Source organism: Sarcophilus harrisii, chromosome 3 (genome assembly GCF_902635505.1).
Source record: "Sarcophilus harrisii chromosome 3, mSarHar1.11, whole genome shotgun sequence".
In the NCBI taxonomy this organism is placed as follows: Eukaryota; Metazoa; Chordata; class Mammalia; order Dasyuromorphia; family Dasyuridae; genus Sarcophilus; species Sarcophilus harrisii.
In genome coordinates this window covers 394,606,765-394,628,603 of record NC_045428.1, presented here as the reverse complement: position 1 = coordinate 394,628,603, position 21,839 = coordinate 394,606,765, and the positions used below count along the sequence as shown (strand labels likewise).

General features: G+C 34.5%; 1 protein-coding gene across 1 annotated transcript in view; it reads right to left on the bottom strand.

Annotated features, from left to right (window-relative positions):
• PDE11A (phosphodiesterase 11A) overlaps positions 1-21,839 on the bottom strand; it is a 452,396-nt gene that overhangs the window by 212,979 nt on the left and 217,578 nt on the right. Inside the window, exon 6 of the mRNA XM_031960412.1 lies at positions 554-686. Coding sequence (XP_031816272.1) covers positions 554-686 — 133 coding nt within the window. The remainder of the gene's footprint in view (positions 1-553; positions 687-21,839) is intronic.

Here is a 21,839-nt window from a genome sequence, read left to right as displayed (position 1 = left end):
AGTGCTATTTTCTTCAGATCTGCATAGCTGTTAGTGCCCTCTCTTCCCAAAGCACTTTGGATTCCTCTTCTGTATATCATGTGTACACTTACATATGCACATGTTGTCTTCACCACTAGAATTTATGTCCCATCAGGCTAGGGACTAGTTCACTTTCGTTTTTATATCTCCTAGCACCCATTACAGTGCTTGCACTGTTACATAATAGGTGTTACATAAATATTTATAAATGTGTTATATAATAAGTGTTACATAAATGTTTATTTATTGATTAATATTTAAAGTATCTGAGTTTAATATACAGTTTTCCCCAGTTAAGTACAAACATATTAGATCAAAAAGATGGCAGCAACCTAACTAGAAAATAGGACAGAATTTGGAAAATGTCTCTGTCTTTCAGGCACCGATGCAAATGTTAGAGCTCTGAACTTAAAAAGCAAAAGGATAAATTCTAGCAATGGCATTCTTCTAAATGACATTAGCTTTTGTTATTACATCTGGCACACAAAAATATGACAACGTGAATTGAGATTGAAAAGAAAGCATCTCTTACTTCTGCATCCAAGCGAGGATCTTGATAAGCATCAGTAATGTTCACTGGAAGGCCGGTGGAAGCTACCAGCTCAGCAATGCTATTATTGATGAGCCAGTCTGAATAGGAGGATTTCTCCATGCTGTCTTTGAAACTGTGAGAAGGGTTTGATAAGGAGAAAAAAATAAAAGAACTTAATCAATTCTGCTTTAAAGTGAATTATATACTACACAGACACATTTCATAACAATCTTATCTATAACAATTAGAAGGGATGAGTGATATTAGTAAGAAAGCATTAGCCAATAATTATCAGGAGCTATTTACTCCAAAAAGATCTTAACTGCTGTGAAGCTTTTTTGTAAAGACTAGGTGTCTTTATTTTCCTCAGATTAGAAATAGCAAATACTCCTTCTGGGCCACTCTGATTGGTCTACTCTGTTTCTAACCTGACTAGTTCTGCTCCTCCTGGAATCTAGCACCCTAGAGATGCCCATATTCAAGACAGATTTAATGAGACACCTAAATAGTTTAGCACATCACAGATTTCTAAACTAAGAGATTTAATAGCCTCAGACTCCTCAGGAGATGGGATTGCAGACATGCACTACCATACGCAGAACCTTCCATGATGATGCAAAGTTCTCCCACACTGGCTATCATTTGCACCTTTAACATAAAGTAAATGTCTACTGACTATGTTTATAGAATCCTAAGACATTCAGATGAAAAGCAAATAATTCAGATAATCATCCAAGATTTTTTTCTTTAAATTTTGTTGTTGTTATTGTGTTGTTATATGGGATAGATTTCTGACATCAGGAAGAGAAGATTTTTGGAAGAAATTTAAATAATTTATTTAAAAAAGACAAAAATTAAGAAACATTTAAAATAAGCACATCAACAAAATGTCTTAACTCCCCTTCCCTCACCACCTTCCATTTAATTAATCAAATTGAACAAATGCTTTTGTCTTGGTCATGTATATCTGAGACCTGAGAAGAAAAGTGAAATGACTACTTTCAAAAGCCCAAATATGGCAGAAAAAATACCTCAGAATTAATCAGTTTATGACTGTTACTGTGGCTATATGGGAATGAGAAATGAAGGAGCTAGGATTTCAATAGCATGAGATGTCATCAATACCACCATTCACCTGTGACTAAATTCTATTGAGATGCCACATAAAAAGTTAAGGAATTTGGCTATTTCACAAAATCAGTACTAAAGGTAGGATGTGAAAATGGTCCTCCTGATGCCAAGTCCAGTCCATTGTACCTCACTGTAGGTGAGAATCTTTTTAATCTCAAAAAAAGTTTTCTCAACATAATCACAATTCCTATTTAGAAAATCTCACTTTATTAGGTTGTTTCAATTCAACCAAAATTAATAAATATTAACTTCTTGCCCCTAGAGCCTGTCAGTATAGTTTGGAAAGATAAGTAATAGGGGAAAGTAGATGATGCAGTCATCAACCCTGGAGTAAGGAAGACTTGAGTTCACATTCAGCATCAGAGACTTGAAACTTACTAGTTGTGTGACCCTGGACAAGTCACTCAACCCCAATTGCCCCACCAAAAAAAAAAAAAAAAAAAAGATGAGAAAAAATATACAAAAAGTTGAATGGAATAGGTAAATAAGAGTTCATGGTAATGGAAAAGATGACATAATAATTATTATTATTATAACAATAACTGCTTTTATATAGGGTTTTGAAAGACAGAAATGTGTGTGTTTGTGTGTGTATTATCTATACTGTCTCACTAGATATTATCTCATTGTCTCATGATGATTCTTGAACCAAATGCAAGGGATAAATAAGTTTTAAGGAGTGATAGAAGAAAAAGGGAGAGATTACTTTAGGGTAGAGTGGTCAGGGAATGTTTCACAAAGGAAACAGGATTTGAGCTATAGTTATGGGAATATTGATATATTTTATTTTATTTTAATTTATAGAATAAAAGACAACTTTCTATAACAGTATAATAAAAAATATGATTGTACATTCTCTGGATGCAGTCTTCCTTCGTAGGTCCTCTGCATTTAACTGGAGTATCTATAATAGTCAAATGGAGATATTGTTAAACTGAAAAGTATATAAAAAAGTCTATCCAGGATGGTGAAGGGCCTTGAGTCCGTGGGGACTGGTTGAAAGAATATATCTAACTTAGAAAAGAGAAGACCATCAGTAGAGAGCATGATAGGAGGAGGTAGAGAGGATGATATGATAGTCATCTTCAAGTAGGCTATTAAGTAGATAGGCTATCAAATGGAGAAAGAAATAGGATTTCTCTGTCTGGTTCCAGAGAACAGAACCAGGAGCAATGAATAGAAAATGAAAAGACTTTAGGACTGAATTCATGAGAAGGCTTCCTAACCATTAGATCTCTCCAAAATTTGAAAGACATATGAAGAAATTTGCTATCTGCATGCATAGAAAGAACTGCTATTATAGAAGTATGTATAGAATGATTTTACATATATATGCATATTTATGCATATACATATTTGTGTCTAATTGTCTAGGCATTTCTAGGGTCAGAGGAGAAAAAAGAAAAAATGAAAGAAAATTGAATATAACTATTATATATTTTATGCTTTAAATTATACATATATATTTCACATTTTAAATAATACATTTGCAGTTTTGTGTGCAATTATCTTTTTAATAAACTATAGTATTGATATGTTTGTTTTATTCCATAAAATAAATAAAAACTTTTTAAAAATTAAAAGAATAAAAGAGTTTAGTAAAATAAAATAAAATTTTAACGGAATGCTTCAGAAGGTGATGAAATCACTCTCTTTCAAAGTCTTTAATCAGAGAATGGACAATCAGTTATCAGGCATGTTACAGTGAGAATTCATTTTAATCACCCTTCCAACTCTCAAAGTCTGTGATAATATTTAGCCAGACAGAGTGTTAATATTTTGCTTAGATTTTCTGTGGATTGGCTCCCTATGATTTAATTTATCTGTCTGTGGAACTGATCTGGTCAACTCCACAATATCTAACATAGTTTCACAGCATATAAATTAACAGTCAGGAAGAGTAAGTACCCTGAGAAGATCAGGAACACTGCCTCATCACTCTGGGGGGATTATGTTGTGGGCTGACCTTCTGCATCTGTTTTATATCCCTAAATATTACTCAATTCTACTCTTAAGACAAAGTCACTCAACTTTGAACTCAAACGTTTCAGAGTGATTCCTTTTATCTTTAAGAAAAGTTAATTTTATACTTTTTGCCTTCAACTTGACTATGGATATATGGCTCATAACTTACAAAGTAAATCAATTGGAGAATAGTAAATTCCCTAAACCTTTTCTTTTCCCTCTCCCTACTTCCTACTTTTCTCCTTTCCCTCCCTCCAATTTTCCCTCCCCCCCTCTCTCTTTCTGCCTCTTTCTTTCTCCTTCCCATCCTCACTCCCATCCCCTCCCCATATCCCTCCCTCTCCCTGTTTCCCTTTATTTCTTTCTCTTTTCCCTCTCTTCCTCTCTTTGTCTCTGTCTCTTCTTCTGAATCTGTGTTTCCGTGTCTTTGTGTCTTTCTCTGTTTCTGTCTTTCTGTCTCCCTCTCTCTACCTTCACCAAAGAGTAAAAATAAATCATAACCCTTCTATTTGTGATTAAGCTCATATGACTAGACTGAAACACTCTAAATATGGGTGTGTTTCAGTATTTAACAATATAGGGGTATATCTGAATACCTATGTGAACTTGAGCAAATCAAAATAAAAAACCTGTATTTCCATTTTCTCTTAAGTCTTTTGATTTTTTCCTTCCTTCCTTCCTTCCTACCCTCCCTCTCTTCCTTTCTTTTCTTCCCTTCTCCCTTCCTTCCTTTTCCTCCTTCCCTCCCTCTCTTCCTTTCTTCCTTCCTTCTCACCTTCCCTTTTCCTTCCTTACTATCATTCCTTCATTTCCTTTCTTCCCTCCCTCCCTTTCTTCCTTTTCCTCCTTCCCTCCCTTTTTTCCTTCCTTCTTTCTCTCCCTCCCTCCCTTCCTTTTCCTTCCTTCATTCCTTCCAAAAAATCTTTCTCGTAAGGAATATTCTGAAAGGGGAAAAAAGGACAAAGTGAGGAAGAAGTGATGAATATGGTGATCTAGCTGATCACAAAAACAAGAAGAATAATAAAAAAATTTTTATTTTTTTTTAAATACCTAAGTCTGATTTCCTCAAATATAAAGAGGAGCTTGGGTTAAATATCTTCTGATATCCTACCTTCAGATTATGCTCCTATGGTCTGTACCATATTTAATTAAGAACCTTAAAAGAGACTACAATATTTAGTGGCAAAGGGATTGTACTTAAGAGTTAGAGAATCTGGGTTTAAATAGCAATTCTATCATTGATTATGTGTATCACCTTGGGAAAAATTCCTTAACCACTCTGGACTTTTCTCATCTGTAAAATGAACAAGTTGGTCTAGATCAGAGGGTCTTCACTTTTTAATGTGTCATGAATCCCTTTGGCAGTGTGATGAAGTCTAAGGAATTCTTTTCAGGATAAGAATTTTAATGCATAATACATAGAATTACAAAGGAAACTAATTAAATACAGAAATAAAAAACTTTTGTTAAAAAAACTCTCAGAGTAAAATCTTTAAGGATTTTTACAATTCTAAATTCTATCCTTCTATCAAATATATAACTTATACAGAGAGTAGATTCCATCATAAGCTTCTAATATGACATAAAAACCATTATGGAAATAGACTTCCATTAAATTTCTTTAATGCCTCATCACAAAATAAAGCTAACCTTGGATTATCAGAGGGTATACCAGAAAAACTAAGTCTCACTCTTGTGACAGATTCCAAACTCCACCCAACAAGGAGAGCTTTACTTTCTAAGTTTGCTTCATGACTGTCATTGTGATCTAGATAAATCAATTAACCTTTCAGTACCTCCAGGAAATTTTTTAAGATTAATTCACAGAAGAGGTTTCCCATCTGTGTTACTAAAGGAATTACCCATACTGATGAAATCAACCTTCCCCTCCTCCCCCCTCCAAAAAAAGAAAAACCCAACAACAAAACAACCAACTGTGTTATAGTCATCAAAGATTAAAGAATTCGATGTTTGGATTTTTGTACTTAACTGAAAGCCCTGTAAAGAGAGCTATTATATGATGGAATTGTATCAAAATGATCAGAGAGGAATGAAGAAGATTCCTGAATACTCTAAATTAGTCTAGTGATGGGTAAAATACAGTATTTGTAGGGTGATCCAGTATTTGTCATTTGAAAGAAATTACTGGCAAAATCTGCTTGATTTTCTCATGCCCCAAAAATAAAAGATGAAATTGTCTATATTTTATGTTATTTTTCACTTGCTAGTGAAAAGCCAACTGATTGAAAATAAGTTCTTTTTAATTACTCATGATCCAATAAAGTTTTTCTAGGACATTTCAAAGTAAAGAGACAATCTTCAAATTTATAGAACAAGGGCAGAATTTTTACCCTACAACCTCTACCAATGCTGATCTACAGAGGTAAAATTAGAAGAATAAAGCCACCACATTATATGTTTCTAAACAGTTCTTTGCTTCCTAGAATGCAATCTAAGAACAGAGTGCTACAATGCTTTCTTGGATCTATGACTTAATTTATTTGGGCTATGTGTATGATATACTTTGTTTTTGCATCTGTAACTTATTTTGTAATTTGTAATTAATAAAAAGATAGTCATTTGGCTTTCTCTTCTAAACCAAAAGATGAATCATGGCACCCCCTCAATGTTTATATACCCTTGGAAAAGTGGGTATTCTTGACAGCTGGCAATGAGCTTTTTTTTGGTTAACAATTAGTGAGAGAATGAATATTGTAAGGAGAGATGTACCTATTCTAATGAGGAAGTGAGGGGATGATGGCAAGTAGTCCTATACATGTTAAAGAGGTTATAGTATATCTTAGATACAATATATGTGTGCAGAACCGAACAGTTCTCTTGTTACTCAGGGAGAATTGGATTCAGAAGGTAAAAATAACCCAGGAAGAAAAACAAAAACGCAAACAGTTTACATTCATTTCCTAGTGTTCTTTCTTTAGGTGTAGCTGCTTCTGTCCAAATGATGGGGAAATTAAGAAGGTACTAAATGAAAAATAAGGCCCCTAAGAGGATAGCATTCAATTCCATCAGAAGTAAAGTACTATCAAAATTTAGAGAGATGCAGGATTTTGGGCTAAGTAAAAGGCAGGTGAAATTCAATTTTATGCTATCTAAAGTGCTTTTATGATGCACTGAAGGGAATGTATGGGCCAAAGACCTATGGTGCATCTCAGCTACTCAGTGGGTGATAAACACATGATCCTAGAGAGATGAACTGAACACTTCCATGCTATTCTCAACAAACTGTCATCAATGCTGAAGCTATTGACCATTTACCTCGGATTGAAATCAATCACTCCCAAGCTGAAGTTCCAACAGAAGAAGAGCTTTTGAATATCATGTGAGTCCTTTCATATGGCAAAGCACTTGGTGCTGATTCTATTCCTGTTGAGATTTACAAGGTGAAGAAGGCAACTATTGATCATACAAAAGCTACCTGAAGTTTTTTAGATAATATGGAAAGCGGAGGTTATGCCCCAGGAATTCAAGCATGCCTCCACTGTCCATCTCTATAAAAGTAATTTATTCTATGAGAATCATGGGGGTGAGGGGAGGGTGGGCTCTCTCTTAGTCACTGCTGGCAAGACTTCTTAAGAGGCTTATCCTAAGGGTCATTGTGGCTTCAGAAGGGGCAGAGGAACAGTTGATATGGTTTTTGCAGCTTGATTACTCCAGGAGAAATGCCAGCAGCATCACAGAGGTCTGTACACAACATCTGTAGATCTGATACTTTGGTCTTTAATACTGTCAGTCATAAGAGCTTATGGAAAATTATGTCAAAAAGTAGTTGCTCAGATATCTATTCACGATGGCACACTTGCTCAGGTTCTAGACAATGGACAGTGCTCTTGAGCTCCCGGTCACCGATGGAGGGAAACGAGGCTGTGTGCTTGTTCCCTGCTTTTTCCATGCTGTCAAATGGCTTTAATGAGCACAAACATGGCGCCAAAAGTCAGCTACCACAGGGATGGCAAATTCTTCAACTTGAAAAGACTACAAATTAAAATTAAGATGGAGGAAGTATTGGTACATGATGGTTTTATTTATAGATGATTGTTCATTCAATGTAACCTCTGAAGTGCAACAATGTTATGGATCCATTTTCTGCTGCTTGTGCTTATTCATCAGCCAGCACCACACCATCCATAGTGGGGAACCATTAGCCAATGGAGAAGCTTTCAGTGCTGGGGATAAGTTGACTTACTTTGGAAGTATACTGTCCAGGCTGACATACACATTGCCACAGCTAAGCAGTAGGGAGCCACTGAAGGAGAGTGTGGGAGATGGGAAGGATTTCCCTACAAAGCCATTGTGCTGACCTCATTGTTGCACCCCTCTGAAACCCAGACAGTATGCCAGGCCCATGGCAGGAAACTAAGCTGCTTCCGTTTGAATTATCTTAGGAAGTAAATCAAGATTATATGGCAGGTTCTTGAACTAAACTGTCAAACATTCAAACTCTACTGCAGAAGTAGACTCAGCCCAGACTCTGTTGGGCTGGCTCCATTGTACAAAGTATGTTTGTCAAAAAGATTATTTTATGGAGAACTCACAGAGGGCAAGCATTCACAAGGTGGTCAGAAAAAGGATACAAGGACACCTCAAGGTCTCTCTTAAGAACGTTAGAATTGATTGTATGACACGAGAGACGCTGGCACAGGACCATCCAGAATGGCGTGCCCTCGTCAGAGAAGGTGCTGTGCTCTGTGAGCAGAGCAGAATTGAAGGAGTTCAGAAGAAACATGGGATGTGCAGTTAGAGAAATGTGCATGGGGACTGTTTGTGTCTGACCTGCGGCAGAGCACTCCAAGCTCATATGGGTCTGATCAGCCACAGATGGACACACAGGAATTAGATTGTAATGTGTAATGTTATTTTCTTCAAGAATGAAGGACAACAATCAATCAGATGTTGAGTAAATAACCTACAAAGGACTGATTTTTGAATGAGGAAACAGAAGAGGGAAGATTATAATCTTTAACAATAGGTTATTAATATGAGAGACCTAATTCTTGCCCCACTGAGAATCCAAAAATTGTTCTTTGAATTCTATGCCGTATTGCACTTTATGGATAACTCTATTCTGTTCTATAACTTTGGATCAAATCTGAACTTTTTACAAAAAGAGCAGCCTCATTCTTTATTACTGAACACCAGGTGAACCTTTCTATCCCTGGGGTTTTGCTGACAGCTCTCACTGGGCCACATTATTTGAAGTCCTATTTCAATTAAGAGACTGAAAAAAAAGTCACTACAACTACACTCCACTCAAAGCTGAAGCTCATGGAGAGGAAAACCAGGTAAATTCAATGACAGGGGCATTAACTGTCTCCTACAGTTTTCAGATATCATGTAAAGGTCACGAAACAAGTCCTTCAGCAGTAAAGACCTTTACAAAATCATGTAAAATGAAAAAGAGCAGATCTAGAAAAATGGAATATATCTTAACTATCCTTAGAGGAGGACAAATGAATGAGCATGAATAGAGAAAAAAATTCTAATGGAGATTGAAGGAAAGATTAAAATATTATTGATGTTTTATGTATTGAAATTAATTTAAATATAATCAGCTATTAAACATACAACTGTTTTGCTTATTAATTTTTTACATGAAAGATATTATTTTTAATCAATACCAAAAAAAGACAAAAGGGTAGGAAAAGGAGAGCAGCTAGTTGGCACAATGGTAGGGTAGCACTCTGGGCCTATAGTCAGGAAGATTTAAATTCAATTCTGACCTCAGACAATTATTAGCAGTATGGCCCTGGGCAAGTCACACAACTCTATTTGCTTCAGTTTCTTCATCTATAAAAATAACTTAAAAAGGAAATGGCAAACCATTACAGTATGTCTGCCAAGAAAAACCCAAATGGAGTCATGAAGAGTGAGAAACAATTGAAATGACTGAACAACAGCAGAAGTAGTGTCACCAGGGCCAAGTTTTCTATGCTCGGGGTTTGAAGGATGGAAAGTTGTCATTCCACTTCTTTTCAAAAAGTCCTGAGACCAATAAGCTGATAAAGTTATGACTATAAGATCTGTACCTCTTTCTGAAATAGCAAAGAGCTGGAAACAAAGTGGATTCTCATGAACTGTGGAAATATTGAACAAATTATAGAATGTGATTGTAATGAAAAAGTATTATGCAGCAATATGTTACACAAAGGAGATATTCAGAGAAATGTAGGAAGATTTATGTGAACTGCTACAGAGTGAAATAATCAAATGGAGAAAAAAATTTGTGACTACCATAATGTAAATGAAAATATAACTAAAAAATCCCAAACTTTGAGTAATAAGAAGGCCAATAATGAATGGTCCTAGAAAACAGATAATCAAAATACCTTCCTTCTCTTGGGGAGAGGAAGGCATCCTGAGGACAACCTGTCAGATGTAGTGTTTATATACATTCTTTTTTACTTTTTTTTTCATTGTTACCATGGAGTGCTTAATTTCAGGATAGTTGGGATGTACTAGAGGAGGCAATCCAGAAATCACAATGATGAAGCAACAAAAAACATCAATAAAATATATTTTAAAACATAATAAATGTGAATAAAAGAATTGTGCCTGAAAATAAACTATGCTACTCTCTTTTTCCTCTCACTTAAAGCATTGTAGTTTATCCTCATTCTGTCACAAACTTGTTAAGAACTGCTGACCAAACTATAACCTTTTTATGCTTCAGCTCCTCAATCTGGAAAAGAAAGATAATGAGATTCATCACCCACTTTGTACCTTGTTTATGAATGTCAGAGAATTATTATAGGACACTGCTTTGAAATTCTCACATATAGGTTGTTTTCCAGAAGTAGTCCCAGAAACAAGGACCTGCAGCAAGTGATTTGTCCCTTCAGACACAAGAAGTAAAGAATTCTTGACAAAAAGGGAGGGTGACAATTGGGTTAAACTCTACTTTTCCCAGGACAGAAGAAAAATTCAAGGGTCCTTGAACAAGTTCATCTTTCCCAGATTCAAGGCCATGTCAAGATAAAATATATATAACTGGGAAACAACGTCTCTCCAACTCTCTTTGTGGATTTTTTGGTAACTTTCTTCTGGTTTTTGGTGATGGGAGAAGCAAACTGCCACTTTTCTGCAAACTATAAAGGGCTTAATGTCTTTAAAATTGTGTATTAACTAAAGCCAAATTAAATGAAAGACACATAAGAAGAGAGAACAAACTATAAAAACCAGTTTGCAGGAATCTAAGAGTTGCCATAATTCTGTTTAATGCCCTACATCAATTTAAGGGATGGGTGACCTACATAGGGTACACTATTATGTATTTGATTAGAGTAGTTATTCATGGGCCTTGTTTGCATGAATTTTTATGGCTTTCATTCTCCTCCATGACAGTTTTATTAGACATGCAAGCCCATCAGTTTGAAATAAATAGCAGTAATGGGGGATAGGGAAAAAGGGGCTTGTCTTTCATGTGAGGCTTCTTCCTCAAAAGCAAGGAAATGAAAAAAGGTAGGAGTTACATCTATATAAAAAGATGAACATTTGATCCAGGTGTTAGAGGAAGGTTGGCTATGTCTACTAAAGCACTGAGTATGAATTTCATCTTTCTCACTTCCATACTATATAACATTAGGCAGCTCCCATACTTTAACTAGGCCCCAGTTTTCTCACCTGCAAATAAAGGAGCTGGCTGGATGATTTTCTAGGGCAAGGGTTCTCAACTGGAGCCTATAAACTGTTTTTAAAATATTTTATAACTGTATTTCAATATAATTAGTTTCCTTTGAAATCTTATGTTTCATTTTTTATGTATCTAAAGTGATTTTGAAAAGGCTTTACCCTAAATTTTACAAGACTGCCAAAAGAATTATTATTGTCTGGGCAGATAGATAGTACCATGAATAGAGCCCTAGCTTAGAATCAGGAAGACTCATCTTCATGAGTTCAAATTTGACCTCAGCATTTACTGTGCTATGATATCCTGAACAAGTCCCTTAACCCTGTTTGCTTCAGTAAAATGAGTTGGACAAGGAAATGATAAACCACTCCAATATTTTTGCAAAGAAAACCCCAAAATGGCATCATCTAGAGTCAGAAATGACTGAAACATCTAAGCAACAACACAATTATTGTCATTAAGTCACACATCCAAGTAGAACCAAACAGTGAAATACAACATGTAGAAATAATACTTTTTGGTTATAAGGACCTTTTGCAACACTGCTCTTATTAGCTTTCTCTATTGGGATTTTTTGGGGCGGTTGTTCAATTTTTGGAATTTTCTAGAATGTTCTTATTCTTACCCTGACCATTTTATCCTTTTTGTTCTGTGATGCAACAGAGTCTTTGATTATTAGAAATCCTCTTTCATACTATGCATAGTAATAGAACATAACAGAATAGAACATCATAGAACATGGGCTTATGGTATTAATGGGGATCTTTTTCAAGTCAATGGGTAAGTTCTTCACAGCCTTGTCAAATCAAGGCAGGTTTTTTCAAACTCTTGAGTGTTTTATACAAGGAATAAAAGAGGAGCTTAGTATTTGTAAGATGAAAAAAATAGTGCATGCAAAGGACTGTCTTTCCTTTTTTTGTTTTACAGAGTATTTTACAATGCTTTTAAAATGATTCCAAAATGATTTACATACATAAGTTGAATCTAGCCTCACAACAAGCCATGCTAAGAGATTCTATAAGTATTATTAGATTTATATTAAGGATGAGGAAGCTAAGGTTCAGAAAGATTTCAATGAATTGCCCAGATGGTCATAAAGCTAGTTGGTGTCTGAGGCAGACTTTGAACTAGTTCTTCCTGTCTCAGGTCCAACCCTCTTTCCACTCCCCACACTGATTCTAGATAGGTATATTAGAATATGGGAAATGGTCAAGAAAATTTTATTACATGAAACAAAAGAAAACATGTAGAAAGCAGAGGAATTGAAAAAGAAAAATAATCAAGAGCAGAATGATAAACAGTCTGATAATGAATCAAGCTGTTGGGTAAGCTAAGAATAAAGCAAATCTTGTGTATATTTGAATAACCAAATTATCTGTATTGTGCTGCATATGAGGTGTAACTATAAAGTAATGTGACTAGTTATATATCTCAGTCATTCCCTATTTCATAATACAAGTCACCCCATTGGGTGACATCTTTAAAAGATTAAAAGATGCATATCATTTTGGGGGATTATGAATTTTGGGAGGAAGTAATCGATTTTACTAACTCATAGTTAAACCTAGCCTTACCAAAATGAAAAACATTTTTTAAGATTATCAATAGCACAATGCATCAATAACAAACAACTGCTACTGTGATAAAATATCAGTCAGGAAAATACTATGGATTGGCAAATCCCAGTCATACTTCTCCAATGGGTGTCCATTTCCATAAAAGAATGTCAAAAATCCTAGCTGTTAAAGAAACAGAATAAGGGTGGGGAGGGATAAAGGAAAGAGAAAGTATAGAAAAGTCAGTAAGAGTAGGAGAACCAACAGCTAATTAAGAGAGAATATTATTCCAGATTGGGATCTAGATGGTGGGATTTCCTATCTGGACTATGGGCTCTGTCCAAGTTATTGTTGTCACAGTCATTGCTGTTTCTAATACCAATATGGCAAGAAGTATAAATTCTACCATAAGAAAAAAAAAGTCCAAAAAAGATGCTATTAAGAAGATGATTAAGGAATGAATCTAAGGAAGTCCATCAGCAAATGAGACACAATTGAAACTGACCAAATCTGATAAATATGGAACTAAGCTCTACAAGCTTCAGGGGCCATGGAAGACCATGTTTCCCACCTACTCTGGGTGATTCTTGATAACCATATTTTGGGGGAGCCTTCTTTCTTATTTTCAAGCATGCCCTGGAACTCCTGATGGCTATTTTGAGGACAAATGTAGATCAAGCCATGTAAATGAATACAGAACTGCTTATTCCCCATGCTGTGCTGAATTATAGATAAGTGATATCATGTAACACCTCAAAAAACTCAGCAAATTATTGTCTCAGATGAAATTTTGCAATTTATGTAGACAAATGATTATATCTCTATCAAGATCAGAGGCTTCTTATGATTTCATTAGTAACATTTTAGAGTTACAAGCTTTGTAATGAATTCACAAGTTGCTTGGGTTCAAATGCTTTGTCTGTCGATTATTACCTTAAGATATTGAGAAAAAAAAGATATTAAGCATGTCATTTAATATCTCTGGGCCTCAGTTTCCTCATTTGTAAAATGAGGCAGTGAGCTAGATGGCCTATAAGGTTCTTTCTAAGTTCAAATATATTATCTCCTGATCCTAGCTCCTAGGTTACAATTGTCTCTCCAATACTGTACTTTTAAATTCTGATTCTCTTAGATTGGATGCTTGTTATTTGAGAATCAGTCAACTTTTTAAAAAGACTCTTTTCTTTAAAATAAGTTATTGGTATTGTTGAGTCATTTTTCTGTCATGTCCAACTCTTTGTGACTCATTTGGTATTTTCCTGGAAAAGATACTCTAGTGTTTTGCCATTTTCTTCTCCAGATTATTTTACAGATGGGAAAACTGAGGTAAATAGGGTTGTTTTTGTGTCTGAGGCCACATTTGTATTCTTAAAGAGGAGTCCTTCCTAAATCCAGGTCTGGTGATCTATCCATTGATCCAATTTACTGATATATTTTTAAAGTGACTAATGTGGCCACTTATCAAGTTCCAACCCAAAGTGAAGCATACAAATCAGAAAAATACTGGAATCAGGAAGAATTAACAAAGAAAAACAATTTTCCTATTCTGATGGTATAATGAAATCCTAGCAATCTTAGTTGATCAAAGAGCTAGAGATACGAGGCTAGCAATTTAAAGTAATAGTGATGAAAAAAGACCTTGAATTGGAAAACAATAAATGTAATCATTACTCTGAATAATTTCTAATGCTATAAACAATGAGGTATTTTTTCAATGAAAATTTCTCAGGATGCAGCTCATGAATGGGAATATCTAGATTAGAAGAATACAGAGTGAGGTTTAAACCCTCACTTAAAACACTACAGCACCTTAAGGCACTCATTTTCCAAGATTCAAATCTAACTGTGCTCATAACTGAGGAGACCTAATTATAGATGAACACAAGTAGAAGCTAATGCCAAAATAAAATACCATCATCATTTAATCTTAACTTTCTAAATGAGAATGAAATCTATATATCTTGAACTATGGCATATGATCCATTTGGAATAAAGCATAAGATTCAAATTAAACACTCATTAAGCATCTATATGTTAGCATTCTTTTTGAAAGACAAACCTTAAATAATTACTTAGTTTCAAAGAGGTGTAAAAAACAGAAATCAATAGGATCTGACAGCATTACATAATCTCAAATAGAGGCTAGTTCTCCTTTTCAGTTTATAATTACACTTTCAAATGTAATGAGGTCAAGATGGAAATGTTCAAAGTGCTCTCAACTAACACCAACCAAGAAAATGAAACAGGGACAGCATGAGGTCACTTATTAGTGAAAATAATTGCCACCCACAGTATTTGCTGCCTGAGCAGTCAAAGAACCAAGGAAGGGTAATATAGATGTCCTCTGTTATTTGCAAAGCTCAGTAGTCTCATCCCACTTAAAGCCAGAATAATTCCCACTAACAGTTACATTGTGGGAAATGACCCCAGGAAAATGAGATCAAGGCAGAAGGCACTGGGATGTGAGAAAGAGAGAATACCCCATGAACAAGAAGCTATATTGGCATGAGATTCTTGTCTAATGTTATTTGACTTTAAATTGCTCAAATGTAGGCAGCATTCACAATTGACAGAGCAATTGCCATCATTATTAGTTGTTCAATTTATTGGCACTATTTCCTTTGTCAATGATTTGGGGAAAAACAATTAACATATTTTCCTATTAACTCATTTAGGTTTTTTAAAAAAAGATTTTTCCTCAGTGAACTGATATCTTGATTAATATTCTTTGTCATCATTCTCTTCCTTCTCCTCCTCTTCCTCTTCTTTCTCCTCATATTTCTCCTCTTTCTCCAGTTCTTCTCCTCCTTCTCATCCTCCTTCTTTTTCTTTTTTTCTCCCCCTACCCCACTGGATGTTCCCTAAAAAGCAATAATGTTGGGGCAATTAGATGGCCCAATGGATAGAGCACAGCCCGTGAAGTCAAGAAGACCTGAATTCAAATCTGGTCTCAGAAACTTAGCATTTCCTCACATCATTTTATATCCATTTATCTGCATTTTCTTTGTATTCTTCATAATGGTCTTTTTATACCAGAATGTCATATCTTATTACATTGATATACAACCTATTCAATCATTGAACATATAGATTATCTGTAGTTTTCCCCTTTTACAATGATGCTATGACCATTGGTCTACAGATAATTATTTCCCCCTTTTCATAATCTTTAGAATAAAGTCCAGTCACATGATCTGTGAATCAAAAGATATGTCTAACTTTGTGACTCAATATTCATTGCCATATTGCAGATGTTGTTCAGTTGTTTCAGTATATATCTGATTTCTTTGTGATCTCATTTAGAGTTTTTTTGACAAAAATATTGGAATTGCTCCTCATTTCCTTTTCCAGTTCATTTTATAGATGAGGAAACTGAGGCAAACAGGGTTAAGCAACTTGCTCAGAGTGAGATCACATTTGAACTCAGGGAGATGAGTTTTCCCAAGTTCAGACCCAGTGCTCTACCCATTGCATCATCCATTGCAGGAGTTCAAATCCTTCTTTAGACACTTAGTAATCATGCGATCATTGGCAAATACCTTAAACTCTATCTGTCTCCTCATAATGATGATAATAGTACCTACCTCTCAGAGTTGTTGGGAAGATAAAATGAAATAAAATTTGTAAAATGCTTTGTAAATCTAAAAGTGCTGTAAATAAATTCTGTCTATTCAGTTTTTGAGAAAAAAATAACCAGGAAAGTTGGATGTTATTGAAGCTTTAAAGGTCATTTATGAAGATCACATCTCCTTATGTGGACTCAAATATCTCATTGGCGACAAGAGATTAAATGAAAAGGCAAATAAACAAATCATATCCTATACCACTTTCAAAGATTTGCTGGGAGCTCTCTTTTTCCATGAAGCCTTCCCAGATTAATTCTGCATGATTCAGGTAATACCATTCTAATAGTGCTTTAATACTCAAATCTGTGTTGGGCTTTGCCATTGACATTTATATTTTTCTATATTTTATTTTCTCTTGTGACAGTAAATGTCTGTTGTAAAAAGGCTGTGTCTTTTATTGTATTAAAATTTTCCAAATGTCTACTGCTATCCTCATCATAAAGTGTATCATTTTCTAATCATGTTGATTATACGATTCAATTAAAAAAATTTTTTTGAGGCAATTCGGGTTCAATGACATGTTGAGCTAGAAAATGTCTGAGATTGAATTTAAATATATGATTCTGTTTTAAAGAATTTTGGGAAACTTAAAAAATTAAAAGATTTTTTTACATGGCAATAGTTTTCAAAGCTGACAGTATCTTGGGAGCCTTAAGTAGTTCCTAAATTGACATATTACCATGTGTTCTAATAATATCACCAACAATTTCTTGCTTATTGTGTTATCAAAGTTTAAGAATTCTTTTTTGAAAATGGGATAAATCTGTGATTTCATTTATGTGATTACACCTTCATTCAAGAGCTCAGATTGGAAACCATATGTGCCTTCTTGTACTTTTCGACTCTTATTTGAGTCATCCCATACAGTCTTCTACATGGAGTTCACTCAGTGTGTGGGGAATCTTTCTGCTCTGTATTTAAAAAAGAAAATGTGGCAATTCGAGTTAAGTGACTTGCTGAGCTAGCAAATATCTGAAGCTGGATTTAAATATATGATTCTGTTTTTAAAACATATTTAAGAAGTTGAAAATTTTAAAAAAAGATTTAAAAAGTTTTTTTTTACATGGAAATAATTTTCAAAGCTGACTATATCTTGAGAGACTTAAGTAGTTCCTAAATTGACATGTTCCCATGTGTTTCTAACAATCTCATTAACAATTGCATGGAGACTGCTATTTCTTAGTCTCAATCTGATTGGTCGACACCCTTTTCAGTCAAAAATCTCTCTGGCAATATGTTTTATGGCACATTTCCTCTTCACTTTTCTGTTGAGTAATATGTTATAACTCATTCACACTCACATATGATTCTTCATTGTCTTTTGGGTGACTCCTAACTCTAGTTCTTTGAGATATTCCATGATTCAACTATATAGAATCATTGTAAGAAATCTGTTGAAAAGCTAAATCTGTGTGTCAGGGAGATATTTGATATTACTTTAAGACCTGCACAATTTCCCAAATGCAATCCAGTCTGTTCTCTTTATCCTATTTTGAGAGACAGCTCAAAAAAGACCAGAGTTCAAATCTAGCTTCAGATACTTGCTAGCTGTGTGAACCTGGGCAAGTCATTTAACTTCTGTTCAACTTAATTCTCTCATATATAAAATAAAGAAAATAGTACCTATGTTCCAAGGTCAGTTTGAAGATAAAATTAGATATTTATAAAGTGCCTTACAAACCTCAAAGAGATATATAAATATTAGTTACACTATTTTAGGTTAAGCCTTTTATCCATCCACAGTACCTGTCCAAGATGTAATACTAATAAACTAGCTCAATAGGTTGTCCATGCTGATCAAGTGGATGATATATTATCCTCTTAACAGTGGTTATTCTTCATCCATTAATCCGTGTAATCCTACATAGATTGCTAGGCTGATATTTTCTTGGATTGTCATGGATTTTGTTGAGGATCATCTGTAGTGCTCTGGGGCTTGGTGCAGTCAACATAACATGCACAAACAGAAAATCTGGAGGACCTCACTCCATACAAAGAAGCCTGCTTTCATTTGGATACTGCATGGGTAAAGGATGATCACCTCAAAGACTGGGAGCTGGAAAGGCTCTTTAAGGACTAGAAATGTCCTCATTGAAAGGCAGTTAGGTGGTACCATAGTGCTCGAAGTGCTGTGCCTGAAGTCAGGAAGACTCATTTTGCTGAGTTCAAATCTAGCTTCAGACACTTATCAGCTGTGTGACCTTGGGCAATTTACTTAACCCTGCTTGTCTCAATTTCCTCAATGGTAAAATGAGCTGGAGAAGGAAATGGCAAACCACTGCAGTATCTTTGTCAAGAAAAGCCCAAATGAGGTCGCAAATAATGGGATATGATTAAAATGACTGGAGAATCACACAATTATTAAGTATCAGAGAAAGGAACTAAATCTAGATCTTACTGAGTCCCTGTCTACCATTATAACCACATTTTTCTGTTTTATGTTGCACTTGATATTAAGGAAATCATTGAACAAAATTAACTCTGTGGTAACATCCAGCAATTACTCTTGCCCAAAAGGCAGTGGAGAAATGCATAATGGAGGTCACTTGTCTACAGCAGAGTTATGAAACACAAGGCCTGAAGCAGCATGCTGCTGACAATATCCCCAGAACCAATCCAAACCCAGATTAAAATATAATTAGGAAATATTTAATAGATTAAAAAATAACTAATATTACATTTTAAAACTAAGTCAATATGTTACCATTTATATATATATATATGATGCCCATTATATTTATTATAAAATTAATTAATGTTTAATATAATAAATATAATGATATATTTATTAAGTTGGAATAATAATTGTTAAATATATTAATGATATAGTAATAACAGATTTAATAAATAAATAAATATGTAAAATATAGTATATTTCATAAATATATCATGCATATTACATACATATATAAATATAACAAAATTTTCATAAAATATAAATTATTTTATCATCTAGGAAATATATAATTTCTTTTATTAGGAATTTAAAAATAGATAATTCCTACCCTTTGCTTATACAAATAACCCAAGACAGTGGGGCCAATCAGATAGCAAGAAAGATGGTTAAAATATGGACTAGCACTGTCCTGGTACTTCTCAAAAACAGTTAAGACAAGGCCTCTAACCCATTAGGTATAACCTCTACAGAGAGCTTATGGTTAATCAAACCACATAATCTCTCTGAGGTTTAGGTGCTCATTTGTAAATTAAGAATATTAACTAGATAAGGATAGAATAGGGATAGCTTGTAAGAACTTTTCTTGCTGTAAATCTGATTCAATATCATTTTTTAAAAAGAATCACTTAGCAGGAGTAGGTAAGAATTGGTTTCAAATAGCATTAGTGGAGGGAGGAACCATATGGATAAGCTCTACTGAAAGATACTCAATAAAATTATTGTTAGCAACAAAACCTATTGTGACCCAAACCCAATCTCTAGACATGTGAAAGAAATTTCAGAAATCAATGAAAATAGTAGAATTCATCATGAAATATGTTATTAGTAATGATATTGATTGAAAATTACTGATTAAGTATAAAAAATAGTACCTCAATTCCAACATCCCTTGAAGCAATGGCAAAGGACGTACTAAACTGTTTCTAAAATTATTCTCATCCTACAATAAGAAAAAAAAGTCTTAGAATATCACATAAACTCTTATTTTCTAGTAAGGTTTTTAATTTTTTAATTTAAGACTATCTCTCCATCTCATCCAGGCTAGAAGTTCAGGGTCACCTTCCATTCCTGATACCTATTGATTGGGAGCTTTGACTTTCCATTTCCAATTTGGGCTGGTTCACCCCTCCTTAGGCAAGTTGGTGGCTCCTGTGCTCTATAGGATTCATCATATTGATGCCAAATTTAGGGTAGCCACCTAATCATAGCCCATTGTTACTTAAAACTCCTGAGTTGGGGATATGCATCAGCCTAAGCCTTCCTAGTATGTAGGATACAGTTTTGCACACCAACATCTTGCTTCTAATAAGTTATGACGTTCTTAAGGCTACACTATTTCAGACCAAAATATAAGTATTGAGATGCCTTAGTGTCTTCCATTTTCAGCATCAATGAGATTAAAAGAGTAAATGTTCCAAAAATCTCCCAATTGAGACTTGGGAAGTAGATAGCAAAACAAAAAGAATCTGGCCAACTTAATTCTAAAGGAATAAATGTTTCATTCCTCCTGAAATTATGCTTGAATTTCTATAAGTATTTTTTAAATTAACAATCCATATCTTTAAAAGATGTTGTAAGAGAAGAAAGTAGAGGCAATTTTCAAAGAAGATAGCAGGAGAACTGAGAAGTTTGCTATGTACAAGCTAAGGTCACTGAATATTCCAACCAAGTTTCAAGGTAATGAGCTTTAAAAGTGGAATGTTGGAATAATAGATAAGCAAGTACATCAAGAAAGGTAAAGGAATGATGGCAACAGAGGAATGTTGGAAATAACCGGTAAACTGGGTTCGAGTAAGGATTGAGCTAAGGATGGCAATGAAAAAAGTGTTAAGCCTTCTATATGAGGGATGGACATAGGTAAGCAGAGATGATGAACCAACTTTAAACTCATGAAAATCGCTAATAATTCTATAGCTGGAAAATCTTCAGTCACCAAAATAGGCCCTCAGAAGTAGATAAGCTTCTTAAGACTTTGATGCATGAAGTAATGAAAAATTTTGAAAAGAAATATTAGTTAAACTCTGTAATGTTTTCCAGAGAACCAAGCTGTCTAAAATACATTATCTATAGGAAAAAAGTTAACTGAGAAAAGGTTATAAGAAAGATTTACTGTATGTGGAAGGCAAGCCATAATTTGTACACTCAAGGCTTGTTTCAATGGTCTCCCCTGTGATCATAGGTGGTGTAAATGCTTGACCTACTCATCTTCATTTTTTTAACTCTATCAAATTGACTAAAGGAATCCTGTTCCAAAGAGGAGAAATTATTGGACAATCCAGCAGAGGTCTCTTGAAATAAATACATTTTACATTAACTTAGAGACCATAAATAGAGTGATGGAGACACCTATCTTAGAATGTCAGAGTTCAAAGGCAGAAAGTACTTTTAATTTCTCTTTGAAGAAAACTTGACCTTTTTAAATGATTGCAGAGTTTCCTAAGGGCAACCAAGGACTCTAGATTATTTAATTTGATAATCATGGCTCTTTCAGCACATTGAATGAATCAGAAGGCAAAAAAAAAAAAAAAATGAACTCTACCTTGGTCAAAAGAATGATTTTGAAGGGGAAGAAATAGCATATTGTCAAGGCTCAGATTTTTGTATTTTTTAGAAGGCTAAATTTTTTTTTCATTAGTGAGAGAAAATGAAATTATTTATGGTAGACTCTTCTGTGTGATTATGATTA